Source organism: Struthio camelus, chromosome 4, assembly GCF_040807025.1.
Source record: "Struthio camelus isolate bStrCam1 chromosome 4, bStrCam1.hap1, whole genome shotgun sequence".
Lineage (NCBI taxonomy): Eukaryota > Metazoa > Chordata > Aves > Struthioniformes > Struthionidae > Struthio > Struthio camelus.
Window position 1 is genome coordinate 42,084,636 of NC_090945.1, and position 19,452 is coordinate 42,104,087.

The 19,452-nt window shown below is 33.5% G+C and overlaps 1 protein-coding gene across 3 annotated transcripts in view; it reads right to left on the reverse strand.

The window, feature by feature from the left end:
* The window catches only part of FSTL5 (follistatin like 5), a 332,339-nt gene that overhangs the window by 36,299 nt on the left and 276,588 nt on the right, over positions 1–19,452 (reverse strand). For 2 of the 3 annotated variants that reach the window (XM_009677155.2, XM_009677157.2), the window contains exons 11-13: positions 12,593–12,619; positions 8,891–9,009; positions 1,645–1,794 (exon numbers count right to left, since the gene is read on the reverse strand). In XM_009677155.2, the coding sequence (XP_009675450.2) occupies positions 1,645–1,794; positions 8,891–9,009; positions 12,593–12,619 (296 nt within the window). The remainder of the gene's footprint in view (positions 1–1,644; positions 1,795–8,890; positions 9,010–12,592; positions 12,620–19,452) is intronic. The other variant, XM_009677159.2, reaches the window with a different exon arrangement.

Sequence of the window (19,452 nt, forward strand, 5' to 3'; positions counted from 1 at the left end):
ATTGACTCTTTTGGCTATTGAATGTAAAATAAAGCTAATCTTTCTGGTCAAATGACATCAGACTGAAAGAATACAGACTATATAACAAAATATATTCTACTGTATCTGTATGCTATAAACAAGTGGAGTGCAATATGTTAATGAGAACACTAGGCAGAAGCTGAACTAGCGAAAATATTACGATTTTCCCTTTTCCATCACCTTTGTAAACACAAGTATTTTAAAAATTTAAATAATCTCTTCATACTCAGGGAATACATTTTTAGAATGTTACTGAGTTTATGGCTATTTTCATGTGCCACAGGACAAAATCTGTCCTCACATAAATACCCCATCTAACCTCATGGTATGTACATATGTGAGGTCATTATTACTACTACTATATCTTTTCATGACGTTACACCCATAAACATCGCAAACAGAAGATTTCATTTGAAGTTCTACAACAAATAAAGTCACACACCAGGGCACAGCAGAAAATACTCCCTCTGCAAAGACACTGCAGGTTTTATGCAATTAAAAGACCTGATGGAGACTTTCCCTGATAGTTCCTAATCCTACTTATTTATTAGCTGTGGCTATAAATGACATTAAAACTTACATAGGGCAAGTGTTACCCATTTGTTGCTGCTCTAGAGAGCATGATTTTTAAAAATTCCATTTAAAATGTTTATGATTCTTGTCATCAACTCAGTGCCAGAGGGGAATTTATTTATTTTACATATTTGCCTTATCTAGCAAAAAATGTGCATATGAAAATCTTATCTTGATAGGATGAAAAAAAAAAGCCTTTAAAGTCTTCTGGGGAAGAGAAAAAAAGAGAGAGAAAGAGAGAAGCCATAAGGCTGATGCTTACAGCATTTGATTTCAGTAGTGGCAATCAAATTTCAAACTTTTATTCTACACCAATGAGACTGCTGACTGTTTGGGGTGTACTGTGACTTTCTCACGTCCTACTGAAGAAATTGTGCTGCTCTGAAAACTATATTCATCTTCACATTGGCTTATAACTTGGTCTTCCACAAACTAAATTAATGATTGCATTAATCCCTGGATCATAGCATCAATTTGTTTCCTTCACCCAATGAATATTTAATTATTTTGACCAAGCAGAATATCTCCAGCAATGTCTCCGAGACCGAGAAACAGATAATACCACCATATGGTAGACAGGAATGTAGAAAAAGTTCTAATCCAGAGTCTAAAATCAGCCAAGTATGGATATTCCACAATTATAGTAACCTCTCTCCGAAAAGCTTACTGAACAGCAGTCCTCCACCTCCTGTAGCCAAACCTACCACCATGACCTTTGCTGTCAACTGACAGATGCATTCCCATGAAAAATTTCTATTTACATGAATCATCATTTTCAAGTGAAAACTACCTCAACTTAGAAACTTTCCAAAGAACTCTGTTTCCCTGCTTGATTACTATTTATTTTCATTTTGCCTTTTCCTCTGCAGATTGCCTGTTTATAGGAACAGTGACTACACAAAACTCTGTTAAAGGCCCAAAGAAAGCAGAAAAGCTTTTTTTCAGATACTGTGTTTACTTGTATACTTATCATATTTTTTCAAAATACAATGGAAAAGCAGAAATTCTTATGTCCAAATGGTCATTAATTTAAAAATTAGGAATAAGTACCTGTACAACTTTCTGAGACTGTACATCAACAATAAGCACTCTGTTGAGTGTGGGTTGAGTTACATAAATGAACTTGTCTTTTACATTAACAGCAGTTGCCCATACACACCGCTGCACAGGATCTCCTTCAGCTTTGGGACAAACTTCACCCTATGATTCAACAGAAACAGGCAAAGAGTAAGAGAAATCAGAATCAAATCATTTAACAATACAATGGAAAGACTGGTCATACTTCCCCCTCCCCCTCCCCGCCCCCCGTTTAACTCTCCAATAAAACTCTCACATAATAAAACTCTCATAAAACATTAGGGAAAGAAAAAGGAAAGGATGACATGAGGACATTGCCCAGGGTGAACCAAACTGCACGTTGCAAGAACCATACAACTCACAAGCAGTTCAACTTCAGATCTTTTCTAGACATTCCTGCAGATTTTAGTATTCTTGACCTGTATGAAATGATATGACCTTTCATAGGTATGTCCTGTGAAAGTTCATTTGAGCTCATGATATCTATATCCCGATCCATTTATTTTTATCTACTCCCAGTATAAGCTTGATTTTAGATAGGTTAAAAGGTACTTGGACAAATACATTACCATATTTAGAAATTCCTTTTGTGAAATCGCATGAATTTTTCCTATAATGGACTATACTGGCTTTATGTAAAAACAAGGACCTGAAAAATATTCTGTGGGAGTTAAAGTATATGTTATCTTTCTGTTTTCCTGACCTACCACTCTTTTTCCTCATTATTTTTCTTCCTTTAATTGGAAGGGACAATTTCACCAAATCATAATTTTTATTTTTATTTTTTTAGCATTTGTCTACTGCTTATTTCTAATTTAAAATACTCTGAAATATCATTACTGGTCACTGTGTTATGAATTATGGTATATTAGCAGAGTAGATGATGACTTAAATGTAGAATGAGCAACAAGAGCTGATGAGATCTTAAACATGTATTCTGTTTCTAATCATTGGACTGTTTTAAAAGGAACAAGAAAAAAAATAGTAATAATGTGACAGAACAATATACCCTGTACTAAACAATATGTTTTTCAAGAAGCAGCTTACATATTTCAGTGCTAACTTTTCTGTATCAACATCCTTTGACTGTTGTGCTTCTGTCCATTTGAGAAAATACACTCAATCTTTGTAAGTCAAAATAAGAAATAAATCAATTTCCAGCTCTAACAGATGGAGTTTCTTTACAGGAGATCAATAGCCAGTACTTCTTTCTTTGAGGTTCTTAAAGCTAAACAAAGGGAAAGTCTTTCAGAAACCACACTGATAACAAAAGGGTACTGAACTCAGCTACCATGAGCAGGAACTTTAACAGAACTTAAACTTAAATAAGAAGAATAAGATTTATTTAGCACATTTAAAAAGAAATGCACTTCAAAGGGAGAACTTAAAAATTTGTTTTTAAAGAATGACAGTCATAGTGATAAAGGGAACTTATATTCTTAAATATGGCTATGAGCTTTTCATTGTGCAAAACTTAAGTGCCAACATAAACAAGCATGTCTCTAATATGATATGCAATCATCAGATCAATTATCTATTGTCATTTGCCTTCTGTGCAATTGTCACTTCAATTGGAAGGCTATTTCCCTGATCCACTAAGCACCAATACTGCACAGACATCCAGACAAACAGCTTCAAAAATCCTCATTAATTCCTATTGTATGGCATGATTATGGATCTCAAATTATTTTTTATTTTTATTATAAATACACGTTGTCTTAGTACCATGTTTTATCTAAACACATAACTGCTTTAGATTGCTCTACACCATCCCGCTTTCTTCCTCAGAGAACACTTTCTTCAAATTATGCACATGAAGATGTTTATCATACCTCTATACCATAGCATTTTTTCAATCATGTCTCCTATGGATCCACCTTAGTTTACCCCAATTTTTTGGCACTGTAAACTCTACAAGGACACATTCAATATACTATGCAAAAATAACACCAAATTCTGCTGAAGAAACCCATATTTTTCTCACACAATATCCTATTGCATGGTGTCATCAACCCCATTGTGGGAGGTATATGAGAACAGAGCTATAAAGACAGAACGAAGGAGGGGAAGGTAAAAAGTGAAAACAGAAAATAGAGACTTATTTCAGGAAATTATTCTAAATTAAACGCTAGTAATTGTATTCGAAATTAAGTCACCCCCCTATACATCTTCCTCAATCTGAACCTGGAACACCAACATAAGTATATTTCTACATATGCACTCAATTTAAAAGCAGGAAAAAAAATCTTTTTTTTTAAATTAGAAACTATAATGACATGATTCTTAATATATGGATAATCCAAGGAATTTGCTTCTCTTTTTCCATTTTAAATACAGCAAGTAGAAAGCACCACACTTTTTCAGATCAAAAGTTGAAAACAGAAAGAGAAAAATAAATTTACAAAGTAAAAATGCTATTTATTGGTTCTAGAATATTATGTTATGATAAATTTCCATAACACAAATCTCACTCTTCTCCAAACTACGTTTCTTTGAAATGACAGTAAGATCCCTGTTGCACCAAAATTCTGATACCCAGTCTTTTTCCCCAGCATGAATCAGTTTATGCAGTTGTTTCTCTAGTTATTCAAGTCCACATTTATTTAGCTGTCCCAGAAACAGCTTCAATCAATGGAGATGAAATCTTGCTTTCGAAAAGTTAGCACTTGTCTGATTAGACAGTTTGCATTTCTTTTAAATTTCAGGCAGTAATTCTAAGGTTCGATATTAATTTCCCCAGGGATTGAGTAATTGGTTAAAATAATTTCTCCTTAAAATATAAACACAAACACACAATTTTCTTATTCTAATTAAAATGTGAGCATTTTATTTTTTTCCTAATTTATTCCCTCTGAAAAAGCTAACATCTGATAAAACATTAATTTATTTCAGTGTTATTTTCCCCCAACTTTTTAATCAAAAAGTTTTGAACTCACCCTATTCCAAGTCAACAGATGGAAGAAAATATATCCTTGCAGAAGGCTTTTCAAGGTAGTCTGGGGCAAGATACTTCTCTCAAGATACGTGTTGGTGGAATTGTGTGTGCAAATTCTACGCTTATGCACTTACAGTTAATGCAAAAGTCCTCTGTGTTTTCATAAGACTTGAATCAAGCTCCTTAAGCAGTAAAATGAAAAGTCTATCTATGCTTTCATCATCTGAGACACGAACAGTTTACAACAGGGCATATGTTAAACGTTATAATACCAAATATTTCATATTAACTTCCTTTCTATTTGCTGTTATTCTGCAGTAAAATTCAGGCCATGGATCTTTTTCACATTGTTTTTAAAAAAGAGAGCTTAACCATCTTGCATTTATTAGGCTTATGGTGTGGTAACAGCGCAAAGGAAATTTCTTTGGAATAACTAGTGTGCTTCAAGCTCATATTCTGTGGTAACTTTGCTCTGCCATGTAGTCACATCAACAATTTTATACTACAATTAGGACACAAGTCTTACCATATCAAAGAAAAGAAATTAATTTTCCACATATAAATGGATTTGTTTTCCGACATTCCTACTCGAAATGAATGGCACATATCTCTCACATATCTCCGAGAAAGTACCACTGTCTTTGTGCTTATGGAAATACTGGAAGATTTTGCAGGGATTAGTTGTATGTAGCCTGACACTTGAAATGTAACTTTTACATGCTAGTGTAATTGACCCAAAACATTCCAGTGACCTGAAAAGGAGTGACAATTGTGTACGCAACCCTCTAGTAAATTAGTATCATTTTAACTACTATGCAATAGCATGTCATATACAATGCTAGATATACTCTGGTAAATGTAGTCATTTGGGAGGACAGAATCATGATCTCAAATCAAGTTTCTCAAGGAAATTTATTTGCAATAAACCCTGTTTACAATTTTTATAAATTTTGTTATATATAGCGTGTTACAACAACATTGTGTATGTGTATATATATAATTATGTATAAATATATGTAATATTATATAGAGTGAATATGTATCATATATAGTGTATTATATATACACTTTATGTATTTTATATATCTATAAAAACATTTATTTATTATCTTCATATAATTTAAACTATATTTAATAGTTTAATAGGGTATTTATTTGTTATATACATAATATTAGACACATTTGAGATGCTGCTGTTGGAATAATAAAATAGAATAACCAGTAGTTTAAACTGATTTTTTTTTTTTTTTTGAAATTGAGTGTGCTGGTCCCACCTTTAGCACACATTGAACTTCAAGCATGAGATGTCATAGTTTACTGAAACATAACCATTATGCAGTCAGGTTACGTTGAAATCTAAAGGACGTTTAGCCATTGCTCTCAACAAGCACATATTTTCAATTGCTACATAACTATTTTCACAGTAGTAACTTTTTTATTTGGAATTCACTGGGAGAGAAGAAGATCTTCCCATATGAAGTAGAATTTATAGGCTTTGGATAATCTTAATTTTCACAAAACAAATAACTGTTGCCTGCTAGTGAGGAATGTGCCCCAAACACTTTAAAACAACAACACACTTAACTGCTGAAATATTCTACTTGGAGCACAATTAAGAATCTATTTGATGACAGATTAAACGAACAGCTATCAATGCTGGTATAGCTAAACAGTAACTTGCATAAGAAAAAAGAAACAAGCTTATTTCTATCCCTCTGCATCTGGAATTGTTACTCTCAGCCTAAGCAAAGTCTGCTTTCAGCAGACACTAAATTAGAAGATTCCATTAACCAAGGAGATTCTGGAAAGAAGAGGAGGAAGCTCGTTCTAATTTCCAGCAGACCACGATAATACAGTAAAGCATGAGATCTTGCACTTCACTTTAAAAAAATAAGAGTCTAATTGATTCCTCCATTAGGCATACATTAAAGTGCTTTGCTGTATTGACACTTGGTTGCATAAGAGGCAATTATATAATTAGATAAGGGCTCTCAAGTTTATACTTATTGAGAAATTCTATTTACCTTTATCAGAATTAACATACCTAACTGTATACATATCTAACTACCACAACATTCAACATTCATTCACAATATAACACAATGCCATTTAGAAACACCTGAGTTCACTCTTCTGCAGGAGCTCAGATAAGGGTAATTTTACTTTGTTGAGAAGCAAACAAGAAGCCCAGGGATGAACATTGCAGTATCATATGTACATCACTTCTGGTACCTAAACCGTGCTCCACAATTTAGACATGTCCTTACACTATAGCAAATATTTAACAATAAAGCAGCCCTAGTGGCGTTTCACTAATCACTTGAACAGCGAAACCAAATCAGAAAAGTAAAAAGAAACAAAAGAATTTTAAGAACGTATGGGATGATTTCCTTTAGGTGTATATTATTCAAAGAGTTAAGTGATGGAGATTTTAGCAATGGTAGATACCACAGATGTGAAAGGATATATATATCAACAGGGATATATGAAATATAACAGCATATCTGATTAGCAAAGTTATATCAAGAGAAGAATCAAAAAGAATTAATCATGAAGAATTTAGCAAATGAACTCTTATCATTTAATGATCACAAACTGAACTTGATAAAAATCTGACCCTAGGCCACAACTGTTTTTTTCTTTTTGGTTGTTGTTTTTTTAAGAGATAACAGATTTTTCCATAGAGGCTTGGTGAAGACACTTTACTTTGCAGAGGACTCAGCCATTATCTAAAGTTTTGTGGTCAATGAGCTTTTTCACTCGTATACTACCATTATCTTAATATTAGTAGCACATGCAGGAAATTCTGTTATATTCATGATTCATCCTTGTTGTAGTAATTTTAAAGGTTAAAAGTAATTTTAAAGGTTTTCATCATATTTTAAAAATACCTATCTAGATATATCCTACAGAAGGACTAGATTACACTTACTCTAAAAATGAAGCTCCTCAAATAACCTACTTCCCTTGTCTTTTTTCTTTCTTTTTTCCTTTTTTTTTTTTTTTTTGGCTTAATTACTGTGTTAGTTTAGGTTTCAAATTTACAAAAGGAATTGAGTCTAACACTAGCCTCACTTAGCCATCCTGATTATCACTGCATTTCAATAAAAATATACTTAAAATCCAGGCTGCATTTATTTTTCACTTTAAACCAATCACATTTTCAAAAAATTCTTAAATAATCAGCTTTTGAATTAAACAGCCATAAAAAAAGCTCTTTGACTTATTTTTGGCTGTGTCAACCTAATTTCACCTAAGCAGCACAAATCAAGACATGATTAGCTGTTCAAAGCATAATTATTCATACTAAAATAAATCTTTCTGTTGAGTACAGCAGCCTTTGACATCAATAATGATAGCTGAAAAAGCAAATTCCATTGCAACGGTTCTGCTGTTACTTCTGCGTATGTTAGGTATTAGGGAAAAAACTGAAATGTACAGTTCATGGATTATTATACTTTGGTTCTCACTTCAAGGTCAGCCATTCAAAACCAAATAATGAGAAAAAAATATTATTTTTGGAAGCTAACAGATCATATAGCATAAGTCTTAATGTGGTGACTAGTACTCAAGCGTTCATGTGAGAACATATATCACGTCAGCTAGAGATCTGATTAGCAGTACAGAAAAAACAATGAAAGAATAAACGGAAATAGAGAGTATGCTACTGTTTTTACGTTATGCTGCATATGGAAACTGTATTCCATCAATGCAAGGAATTTGGTAATCAGCTATGCATATATTGAGAATAAATTTATTGAAACTACTTACATGAATTATAAATTGGAGTCAAAGCATCAGTCATCTCTACTAACTGGTAGAGCTGTAAGAATGTTTATCAGCACAGGGAATTTGTCTCAGAAAATTGGCAGTTTAACACAGACAAACAAAATGCATGGTAGAATGAAATAAATGAACATCCAATGGAGCAAAAGACACCACTAAAAACAATAACTTTAGATCTTGTATTTAATGTAGAGAGAGTATCGGCCTGTAATTCATAGAGATGCCCCTAACTGCTGCGAAAAGATCTCAACTCAAGAGGAGAAGACGACAGAGAGCCAAAGAAAAGGAAGGGTAAAAATGCACACTGGAAATATTTGCTCGGAAAGAGAGATTGAGAAAAAGACAAGAAATAGTGAAGAGTGCACCATTATAAACTACATACTAATTGAGAAGATATGTCTGAATTTATCAAACAGGAAACAGTAAACTGACATTTATCATTTAAAGAAAAATACAATTGAAACATTCTACAAATAAAGTTAAAAGAAAATAACTTACCTGAAAACCAAGGAGTTTTTCACTGGGTTTAATATGCCTCTGAAATTCGCATTCCACTGGTTGTATTACTTTGATTCCATCTTCATAAAAAACATAAAACATGTTCCCAATTCCCAGACCTTAGGCACAAAAACACATTGAAATGTATAAAATTAAATCATCAAAACAAAAAGTTTTGAACTTGCTCCCATCATATTACTGGTATGAGATCAATTTTTTAATGTAGATAGCGTTAATAGAGATAATCCTATGGGATCTTCTGTCCTAAAACTAAAACAAAACTGCTATGTTTCACGTAGTTTTTGCTATGAGGAAACCAGTGGCTTTATAAATACAGATCTGGAAATGTAAACTGTAGTTTGACAGCTGCAGTAATGAAAGTGATCTTGTGAAATCATTCACGTTGGAATCAAATGAATATAAATTCTCCATGTACTCTTATTCTTCTTTTTCTGAGGGACAGAAAAGTTAAAATAATTTCTGTATCACTTTGACAGAGAAGTTCTGAGTTTTTGTTATAATCCATTACTATATATGATATTTCTTTCAGTATAGCAGAGGAAATATTCTCTATTGTATTTTATTGAAAAGCCAGAACAGGGCAGAAATTCATTGCAAATTTGAAGGGCCACAAATGTTTATAGAACTATTTAATCCTTTTACTGCAAAGTTGCTGAATGAGAGGCACGATGTAATGTTTCATGGGAACCAAATCTGCAGCATCAGGTATCATAATATTTGAGGTGTTGCTTAATTAGTATCACCTATTCTTCTAAGTTTTCCATGTGTCAATTAAGACAACATTTAATGACCAATACTGTGTGGATGCTATAATGATGAGATAATATTTGCAAAATTCTCTGAAGAAGAAAAACGCTGTATTCATAAAATTATCATTTAAATCAATTGTGGCAACTAACTGGTAGGCTACAGTAATGAACATGTATATATTTCCTATAGGAACACAGGGGAGTACACCTCAGGAAAAATAACTTTGAGTCTGAAATTCTGCTTGTACTAAGTTCTCAAGAAAGACTTATTTTAACACATAACACAGAGACAAGACACCTTAATATCGACAAAATAATGAGAACAATAAGGTTAATGCATTTGGGAAAAAGCTGTGTGTACATGTGCGTGTATATGTGTACATGCACATACACACACCCCTAAATATGTACAGATTCCCAGTCCACATTAGGAACCACACAGAGATTAAAGTCCTATAAAAGACAATAAAATGCATTAGGCTGTCAGCTCATGCCCAGAAAAAGTAAGTTCAACTATCTTTGAGAATTCTTGGAGAATTATTCCCACTTCTGAGTTTTCATAAAAAGAGGTGACAGTTTCCAAAGAGGGTTTTCCTAGCTTTCCAACAAATACATCTATTAACAGGATATGAAAAAGTAGAAGAGGAATATGTCTATACTGTATTAGATGTAGTAGAGAAATAGGCTCAAGTGCAAAGAAAAAATTGCCACCCGTGCTTATTCTGTGTATAGAGTGTACAAAGCAGGGGAGATTTCAGCTAAAATTAACCACTAGCATGGATTTTTACCTATCTGCTAGCATATTGATAGCACCTCTATCAGCTTGCCTAGGTACAATATGCCCAGTCTGGCTATTGTGCTATCTCTGTATGCCCTTCCTGGTAAATCATATAGCCCAGGTAAATCATAAGTCAGAAAATAGGTCCAGATCTTTCTTTAGAAAAGGCCTGACATTGCCTCCTATAGGAACAGCTGGAATTTGTAGACAAATCTGAAGTTAGGCTCCTTCTAACAGTGAACAGTGAGGAGACCTATAGCTGAGCAACTGCCTTACTGTATCTTCATGATAAATAAAAATGTGGATCTGGCTGAGGACAGACCAAGATTTTCCCTTCTCCGTGGACTGGTTGTTTTAAGTATACTGTAGTTATTACTAGGATAAGTAGTAATAATCCCAGAATATGAGAAAGTAAATCAGCTGATCAGATAATAGTACTCAAAAGCAGGCTTTCCAATGTACAGATAATATTTGCACATAGCAAATCAACCCTGAGTTTTAAGATTTTATTGGCAACGTCCTGATAGCAACGCTCACCAAACTGTTCTTCAAAGTCAGTGAAGGAGAAACAGTAAGAAATGTCCTTCCTCTGTTTCAGTAGTCAGTTTATATAAGGAACTGTTACCTACAGATCCCCCCAGTTCTTACAATCCCAAAACTCTTTCTCTGAGCATCTCTCTATAAATATCTATATAAACATCAATCATGGAGGCTTATTTAGAGAGGAGCAGTCCCTTTATTGTAAAGACATCTGACCTAATTTTGCAAAAAATAAAAAAAAAAACACAAAAACACAAAAGAGATTAAAAAGAAAAAGAAAAAAGAAAACCCTCAGTACTTTCCTAAAACAGTTGCTGTGCCAGAAGCAATAATATACTTAAATATATTTGCTGCATTTAGACAAATTTGAATCTATGTTTAAAACTGGCTGACATTGGTTTAAAAAAATGATGATGGTGTGTTTGGTTTTGTTGTGTTTTTTTTTTTAATTTATATAAAAGTACCTTCAAAACTCTTTCAGATTTTCTAACACATATTCTCTTACACAAGGCAAGTAGTTGTGACAAGGTTTTTGTGTATATGTATTTTGTAATATATAAACGTATTGCAGGCATTAAAACAAATCTAGGGTTTGAGAATCTTAGTTGCCCTACTAATCAGCCATTCCTCCTCTGTCAAAACTTCTATGCTAGAAAATGACAAAGATTATCTAATACAGAAGTTAGTAATGAAGCTTATTGGCATCTTCCAGGTATTGTTCTCTTGTAAAGGAATTCCATCATTGCAAGCAGTCACAACATTCACTGGAAATACAAGGACTGACCAAGAAGAAACACAGGAGAGACCAAAAAGAAAAAGTAGAAAAGGACATTGTAGCTCCATATTCTCAGTCCCTACTATAAATTGTTTTCCCTTTAACCTCACAATAGTTACAGAGAAATTGAATCTCTTTGCATCCATAAGCACCCTAGTAAACTACTATTTTTAATCAGTCAAATTTTCCTAAATTGAAGACACCCCAGGACTTGGCTTGAAAAGCCAATCCTCCAAAAAACCCTGGGGTGCCAATGTTTTCAGTTTTCCTCAAGATAAAACACAACAGAACCCTTTGAGCGAAACCTCAATACCACCATACATCGGAAAACTTTGATAGTAGAATCTTATTGTTTACTTGTTTAATTGCTAAAAGGTGAATGGTACGCAACTCTGAACAAGTCATCAGTACTCTGCAAGGCCAACGCACCAGCAGGATAATAGGTGAGCTCCACTGCAGTTAATGAACTGATCTTTCTATACCAGCTGAGGAATATCCAAAAAAAACCTAGTTCTTCATATTCTTCATGTTTGTAAACATGCTGGAAAATGCCAGAAATTGCTATGTAACTAAGCAAACCAAATATCAAATTCTAAATCTTGCAACTAATTTAAAATATATCTTTAAGATAAGAATAATTCGTACAAGAGGATCATTTTCAACAGCAGGTAGTCTGTCTGGAAGCTTTATCAAGTAAGTTAAGCCAAATCCATCAAATCCTGCAAGGGGGGAAGATAATTACTATAGCTATAGTCTACAACAAAAAATGTACAAGGCATAAGAGACGAACATTTCATTTTAATAAAGAAAGTATAAAAAAAAGTGATTTGTATTAGTACCTTGCTCTCGCCACAATATGTTTGCAACTGCAGCATGTAGGAGAGAAAAAGAACAGAAAAAACAAATGAACAAGAAAAAACATGAAATGATGCATCAATTCTGAAATAATTATGATATTTTAACTTCTGGTTCACTAAAATACTTCTATATATAAATTGATGGAAACTAGGAATTAACAATAACATAATATAATAAACTTCTGTATGCCAAAATGGTAAAGTCCTGACTAACCATCATAGTTATTCGGGTTAAGGTAAGTCGCATTACCCCTTCTCCCCTCTCCCCCTCCTCTAGCCCCCAGCTAATTCCTTTAGCTTTTTTCAACAGTGTATTTCATAATCTATTACCAAAAAAAAATTGTGGCATGTGAATACACAGAAATTATGTAGGCAAATTAGAGGTGATGCAATTTTCATCAGTTCCTTTAAAAGTACAATTGGACTTTCAAGAGATTTATTTCAGAACACAGCTATGAGAGAAACAGGTAAATACAAAATGAATAAATGATACTTAAAGTCACTCTTCTCACTTGCTCTAACACAGTCATGGTAATTCGAAGTTGATGTGACGTTTAACATTAACCCTGGAAGGCCAAAATGCGAACCATTAGATGGTATGGCAACTAACTATGTCTTTAAGGAACAGCTTCCTTACAGTGTACGTGTTTTGGAAACTTGAGAACAATGAAAATTATTTATACTCATTTACTACCCTTTTGCTTTTTTCTGCTTGGGGAAAATAAAAAGGATGCAAATTTAACTGTGTACATTTTAAATATGTAGAGCTCAGCATTCCATGGAATAAAGTGTTTAAAATATAGCTACTAAAAAACCCACAGTGTTTTATAAAACAACGATCTTAAGAAATAAAGAAAAAATTAAAGGGAAAGGAATACAACACATAGAACACACACACACATATTTGTCACAAACTAGACATAATGAAATTGTGATATCCATTAAAACACAGTGTTGCAAAAGCTTAATACATTCACGTGCTTTAAAAAGTTTGGAGAAAGTAATGGGAAACACATTATTAAAAACAATGAACTTGGTTCTCAGGAAGTCCCTAAACCACTGCCTGCACAGGGTTGAGAGGACAAGCAAGAACAACCATCACTCTAGAAAAGTCCCTGGGTGTTATGCTTTTACCGGCCACTGCTGGAGACAGGACATTGCCCAGATGGGCTTTTTGTCTCATGCAGCGCAGCATTTCTCTAGTTCTTGCATTCTAAAAGAAGAGACAGTATCAGATATGTAGACAGGCCCTTGGAGAAAGTTTAAGTTTATTTTCTGACAAAATGATGATGATTCTAAGGCTTAGGACAACAGAGCTTTTAGGTTTCTGGTTTTTCTCTACCCCTTCTCTACTATTTTTTTAATTGTCTCTTGACTCTATTTCATGAACTCTCTTCCTCAACAGAGCTATCTGATTACAGGGCCTTAGACATAGTATGCAACCTCTGTCACTCAGTTATCCCTTGATAAAACGAAGGTGATAATGATTTTTAATATTCAGGGCTTTAAAGCATACGAATGAAATATCCCCATATAAGTGGAAAGTAGCACTGATACTGTTGCAGTGAAACAATGCTGAATGCTAGAATAAAATTTTTCACTTTGCCACAACAGAAATCAAATGTTTTATTATCTTTAAAATAGTTCAATTCTCTTGCCTATTATGTGTGCCCTATTTTCAAATATCACTCTTGTCCTTCCTTTAATATGCAAACAATCTGTATACCATAAACTGTCAATATCCAGTACTAATGGAGTGTGTCATCTTGTCACTTACACAGGCTGAGTGTTCTCTCTTTACAACAGGAAGCAGAATTTTTGCTGAAGTGCTGCTAAACTCAAAACAGAGTCAAAATATTTCACATTTATTTCTCAACCATTTGTTTTTGCATTTGCTTTTCTGGTTTTCAGAGAAGACTTGCTTCCAAAGAAGTCCTGACTGTACTGTCTGGGTGTGTGTCCTCTAGATATCCAGCAGCTTTGAGTGAAACTTCTTGGTGACTACATTGCCAACAAATGCTAGCATAGCTCTGAACCAGAGCCAGTGCTGACAGCACAGAATGGTTTGTTTTGTAGCATATTTCAGTGGCAAACATGAACAGAGTATGACATGAACATGCCTCTTTTAAAATAATGCTTTGCAGCTCATGTTTTGACAAGTTGACTGTTCCCCTAAACTAGACATTTCACTGTAAGCTCTAAATATCTAGGGATAGAGTATTAGTCTGATGTCTTATTGACAGCTTTTATTTTTGAAATAAAGAGCTATTGGTAGATCATCAGTACAGCAATTAGAGAAAGAACTGACTAAGGATTTAAATATAGATGTTAAAGAGTAAATGTATCCTTGCAGCCTGAGATTTACAGAAACCGCTTTCTTTCGTCATAGGAAACAGGATGAAAGCAACTGAAGTCTACTCAAAGATTTTCCATGTCCAAGAAGAGGAAAAAATTGGGATCTATCCCTCCCACCAACTGCACATGGCATCCGCTTTGCATACACCATGCAGTCAAGTCTTTTGGAGTGTAAAAGCTGCCAACTCTAAAGAGGGAACAGCTAAAGTACATATGCTCATTTCCACTTGCCCAAGTGTTAACTCTTTCCTTTGTACGTTGACAGGCAGAAAGAGCACAGGAGCAGGAAGAAGAGAGCTCAGGAAGTGTAGTCATTCCCTGAAATAAAACACATTTCTTTCCCCAGGATAACCTGAAGGATTTTCTTTAAAATTAGTTTTTCTCTTCACATTGTGAGGAAAGTAATTTTTGGTACTTCAGGTCACCTAAATTTAGCCATAAACTTCTACTTTTTCAGGTTTTTTTCTAGAGGTGACATAGGAAAGAAAATAAAAAGTACTTACAACTATATATATGTTATTTCAACTGTGTAAAAGAACATGGCATCAAATGAAATGGTGTAAGATGTTAAATGACATTAATCTCTGTTACTGAAAAAAGGTTCTGAGGTTCATTACAAAAAATAAACAACTGAAAGGAGGGAGGGAAAAAGATTGCTTAAAAAAGCACCTAATTTAATAATCTGAAACTTAACAAATAAGTTCAAAGAAAAATGAGACGTTATTTAAATTACAGAACACATTATAAAATCACACATGACTACTAGCACCTCACCTAATACACAGGTCAAGAGATCACTTATTTTTTCAATCCTGTAACTTATATTCAAAAAAATCTCCAATCTTGAGATAAAGATTGAATACAACAACTGTAGATAGAAAGTATGGCAGGGAACTTACTGTTTAGCTTCCTTTTTTGGTAAATAAGAACTAAGGTATGCAATCATACCCTATACTCAATTCTTACACTCAATTCTGATAAGCTTTAAGATTGAAAAATACCTAATTATTGATATATCTCATTAAAAGTTTCTCATGTTTTAAGAGAAGGTAGTAGTTCTCTGTGTTAGGCCCAATTTCCATGATTTGTAAAAATAATTATATTAAAACAACATACCATAGCAAAGAATATCAGTGGAGAATGCATATATTTCTTCAAAGGTTTTTTTTTTAAGCACACTTTAAACTCCATAAAAATCTCTTTTCATGGTCCTTACGTAGCTATTCTATCTTTTTGTGCTCAGTCCCACCCTTTGACTATGAGTAGTTAACAAAACGTCCAAAAGCCTACTCTTTATCTATTTTATTCTTCTGTGTTAGCTGAACGGTAACAGGTTGCACATTTGTCAGTAAACTCTGTCCTTAGTACTTCATGAAATTCTTCAGCAGTTTGCAACAGCAGTACAGATTCTCCATCCCTTTGGATGGAAATGACAACTGCAAAAAACCATGTCATTTCTGTTACTAAATGAGGGAGAGGGTGTTAAAGTGTCACCTTCCAAATAAAATCTGTATCCTACTCCATTCTACTGCTAAGAAATGTCATCACTACATTCACTTTCTTTTTTTGTCTCAACAGCCAAGCTTCCAGCTATGACAGCTAGAGAGGTCATCCTTTCTCCTTTTTTTAAAGATTGAAAGCATATAATATATTCTAATATATATTGGTATGTAATAGAATTTAATATAATAATAATAAAACATAGATTAATATAATTAGTTATTTTGGTGGTTTTTTTTTTTTGAAGATTGACATTCGGCGTGTTTAGAGATTAAATGTAGCCCTTTTGCTTCCTTTTGGCAAAATAATTATATGATCACATCATCAGTAATCAATATGCAGTGCTGTATATCTCCAGAGAAAAATAATAAGATCAGGACAATAAGGATCAGAGAAATAATTTGTTCTGGATAAAAGTACAGTATTGCATTTTCTTTCACAAACAGTTTTCCCTCGTTTCATATGCTTCAGTAGTAATTATCTAAAACATGCGGAATGATCTTTTAAAATCTATGAACTTTTTTTTTTTTTTAAGATTGTCCTTCTTTCTTACCTATTTTATGTATCTGTGGTTAAATAATCTGAAGTCATTCTTTCTTCTCTCTTGCCATTACATATCATGAAAGCTAAATAAAACATTTTCATAAAATGTTATTTTGTTGCATTAGCACTCATAAGCAGAATAGGAAATCCTAACAGCTAAAAAATTTCCTAGATTGTTGCACTAAAAGGACAATTCAGTTCAAAATGGCTTGAGGAATGTGAGGAAAATAGCACAAAGATATCTTTTTCTGCATTATGTATTGATGTGATAAAATATTTTTGGCAGTACCCTTTGTAGTAACAGGAAAAGAAGTCTGATATCTTCTGAAATCCAAATAATAATTGCTCATAAACTGACAGCAACTTGTACCGTTACCTGGTGTTTTGATGAGACAAAATCTAGAGCTTTGTTCCTAAAATTCTGTAAAGTTCTTAAAATTCTGTAAGTATTTTACTTGTATTTCTCAGAACATATCAGCTGATGAATAGAAACCAACAATTTCATTTCAGCCTCATTGTACTAGACTTTGTACCATGGAATAGGAAAGAATTGCCTCTTTCCAGTACAGTATGGGCAGGAGGTAACAGGTAGGTGTAACAGAAAATAGGAAGGGATAAGGAAGATGCAATAGGAACATATAGCAAACAACCTACAAGTTTGAAATTAAAATTTCCACATACTGTTATTTTTCAGAATTGCCCCACCATAAGTTGCTGTGCTCCTCTAATATCAGCATGATTTCTCTCATTTAAACAGGATGTGGTTAATTCCTGTTCTTCATTTACCTGTGTGCACACATTTCTTCTGAGAGCCTTCTCACCTTTCCCTAAAGTTTTCTTTTTGATACTGATGTGTTACTTTGCATATTTGCATATATGCAAGAGGAAGAAATCCTTCTATAATCCCTTCTTCACTGGATGTTGCCCTCTGTCAGAATGAGGAACTTCACAGAAAATTCCTCTCACTCTCTCTGCTGCTGCTAAACTGCTGTTTGGCAATGGAATAATACAAGCACCAAACGCTGTAGGGTAGAAATTCCAAATGTTTCATTAGCATTGAGTAACATATCTCACTCCCTATGAATTTTAACCAAATTACAAATCCATAAAAATGCATCTGCTTTCCTACTGAGTCATCCAGTTTTATGACACAGCTTGTACTATTTCAAATGATTCTGAAATAACTCTTTTATAAAACCTGAAACTAATTAAATGTTGTTGCATGTATTTGAATTTGGAATCGACAAGTTACACAATGTCTCATAATAAAAAAGTAATAATTAGGATCTTTGTAATAAACTTAACGGTCTTAGCCATTCCAGAGACTATAGTGCAGTTTGGGATGCTTCCAAAAACTGTAATTAGAAGTTTGCTCCAATTTTCCATTTAAAAGTATAAGGTGTTATCCTTATTGCAAGTATCGGAAGACCTAGATTAGAACAAATAACAGATCCAGATATTGAATGAAGCAATGCCTCAACTCTTCCTCTCCAGATTTTAATCTCATTTCTTATATGTTGTGATGTGATTTGATGATTTCCATCTAGTTTCCTTTATTCCAAAGGAGTCATAAAAAGTAAGTGGCAGGCCTTTCTCTGCAGTAGTGTTTAAATGAACATACACAGTGCAAGAGCATTCTGAGAAAGTAGTTGCAGTACACTTTTACTGTTCATCTCATAGCTATAAGAATAATTGTTTAAAAAAAAAAAAGTAATTTCAAGATGTTTGGAGAGATGCTGTCTGCAAACTTCACTGATGGCCACCACCTTTGGCAACTGTTCTGGTAAATCATAAACACATCATAAAAGAATGCATCTGTTGTTATATTATTTTTAGTTCTCATATCTCTAATGTATAAACACAAGCCATTATGTTACAAGGCAAAACTATGCCATCATTACAGTCTGGTTGCTGAGCTACACAATTTTTTATTATCGTTTTTACTTAAAAATAGTTAGTGCTAAAGGTGGAAAGGGGGAAGAGATTAAGGTGTTTTACTTTTTGTTCAACTTCCACTATCAAGCATAATGAAAACATTTCTGCTGATGTTGGTTTTTAATTTTACTTTATTCTATGGACTTTTACTTCATCCTATTTCTTTGGTCTACATGAAAATATAAATATATAAAAACACATTTACTTGCAAAAGGAATAAATGAACACACTTTTTCAAAGTTAGTGATTGCTTGTTTCAACTAGTATGTAATTATGCTGATACAAATTCTATTAAAGTTCCATTCTATTCTCATGTGACGTGCACTTTGACTTCATTTCAGGTTAGGCTAATACTGTAACCAAATACCTTTTTATATGAACATTAAACTTTTAGTTATCAGTTAAAAGTCACAATTGACACTTTTGGTCACATAAGAGCTTCAACCTCAAAAGAGCTGTCTGATATTTAGCTGTTGTAATATAGGTATTTTTTAGAACTGGTAACGATG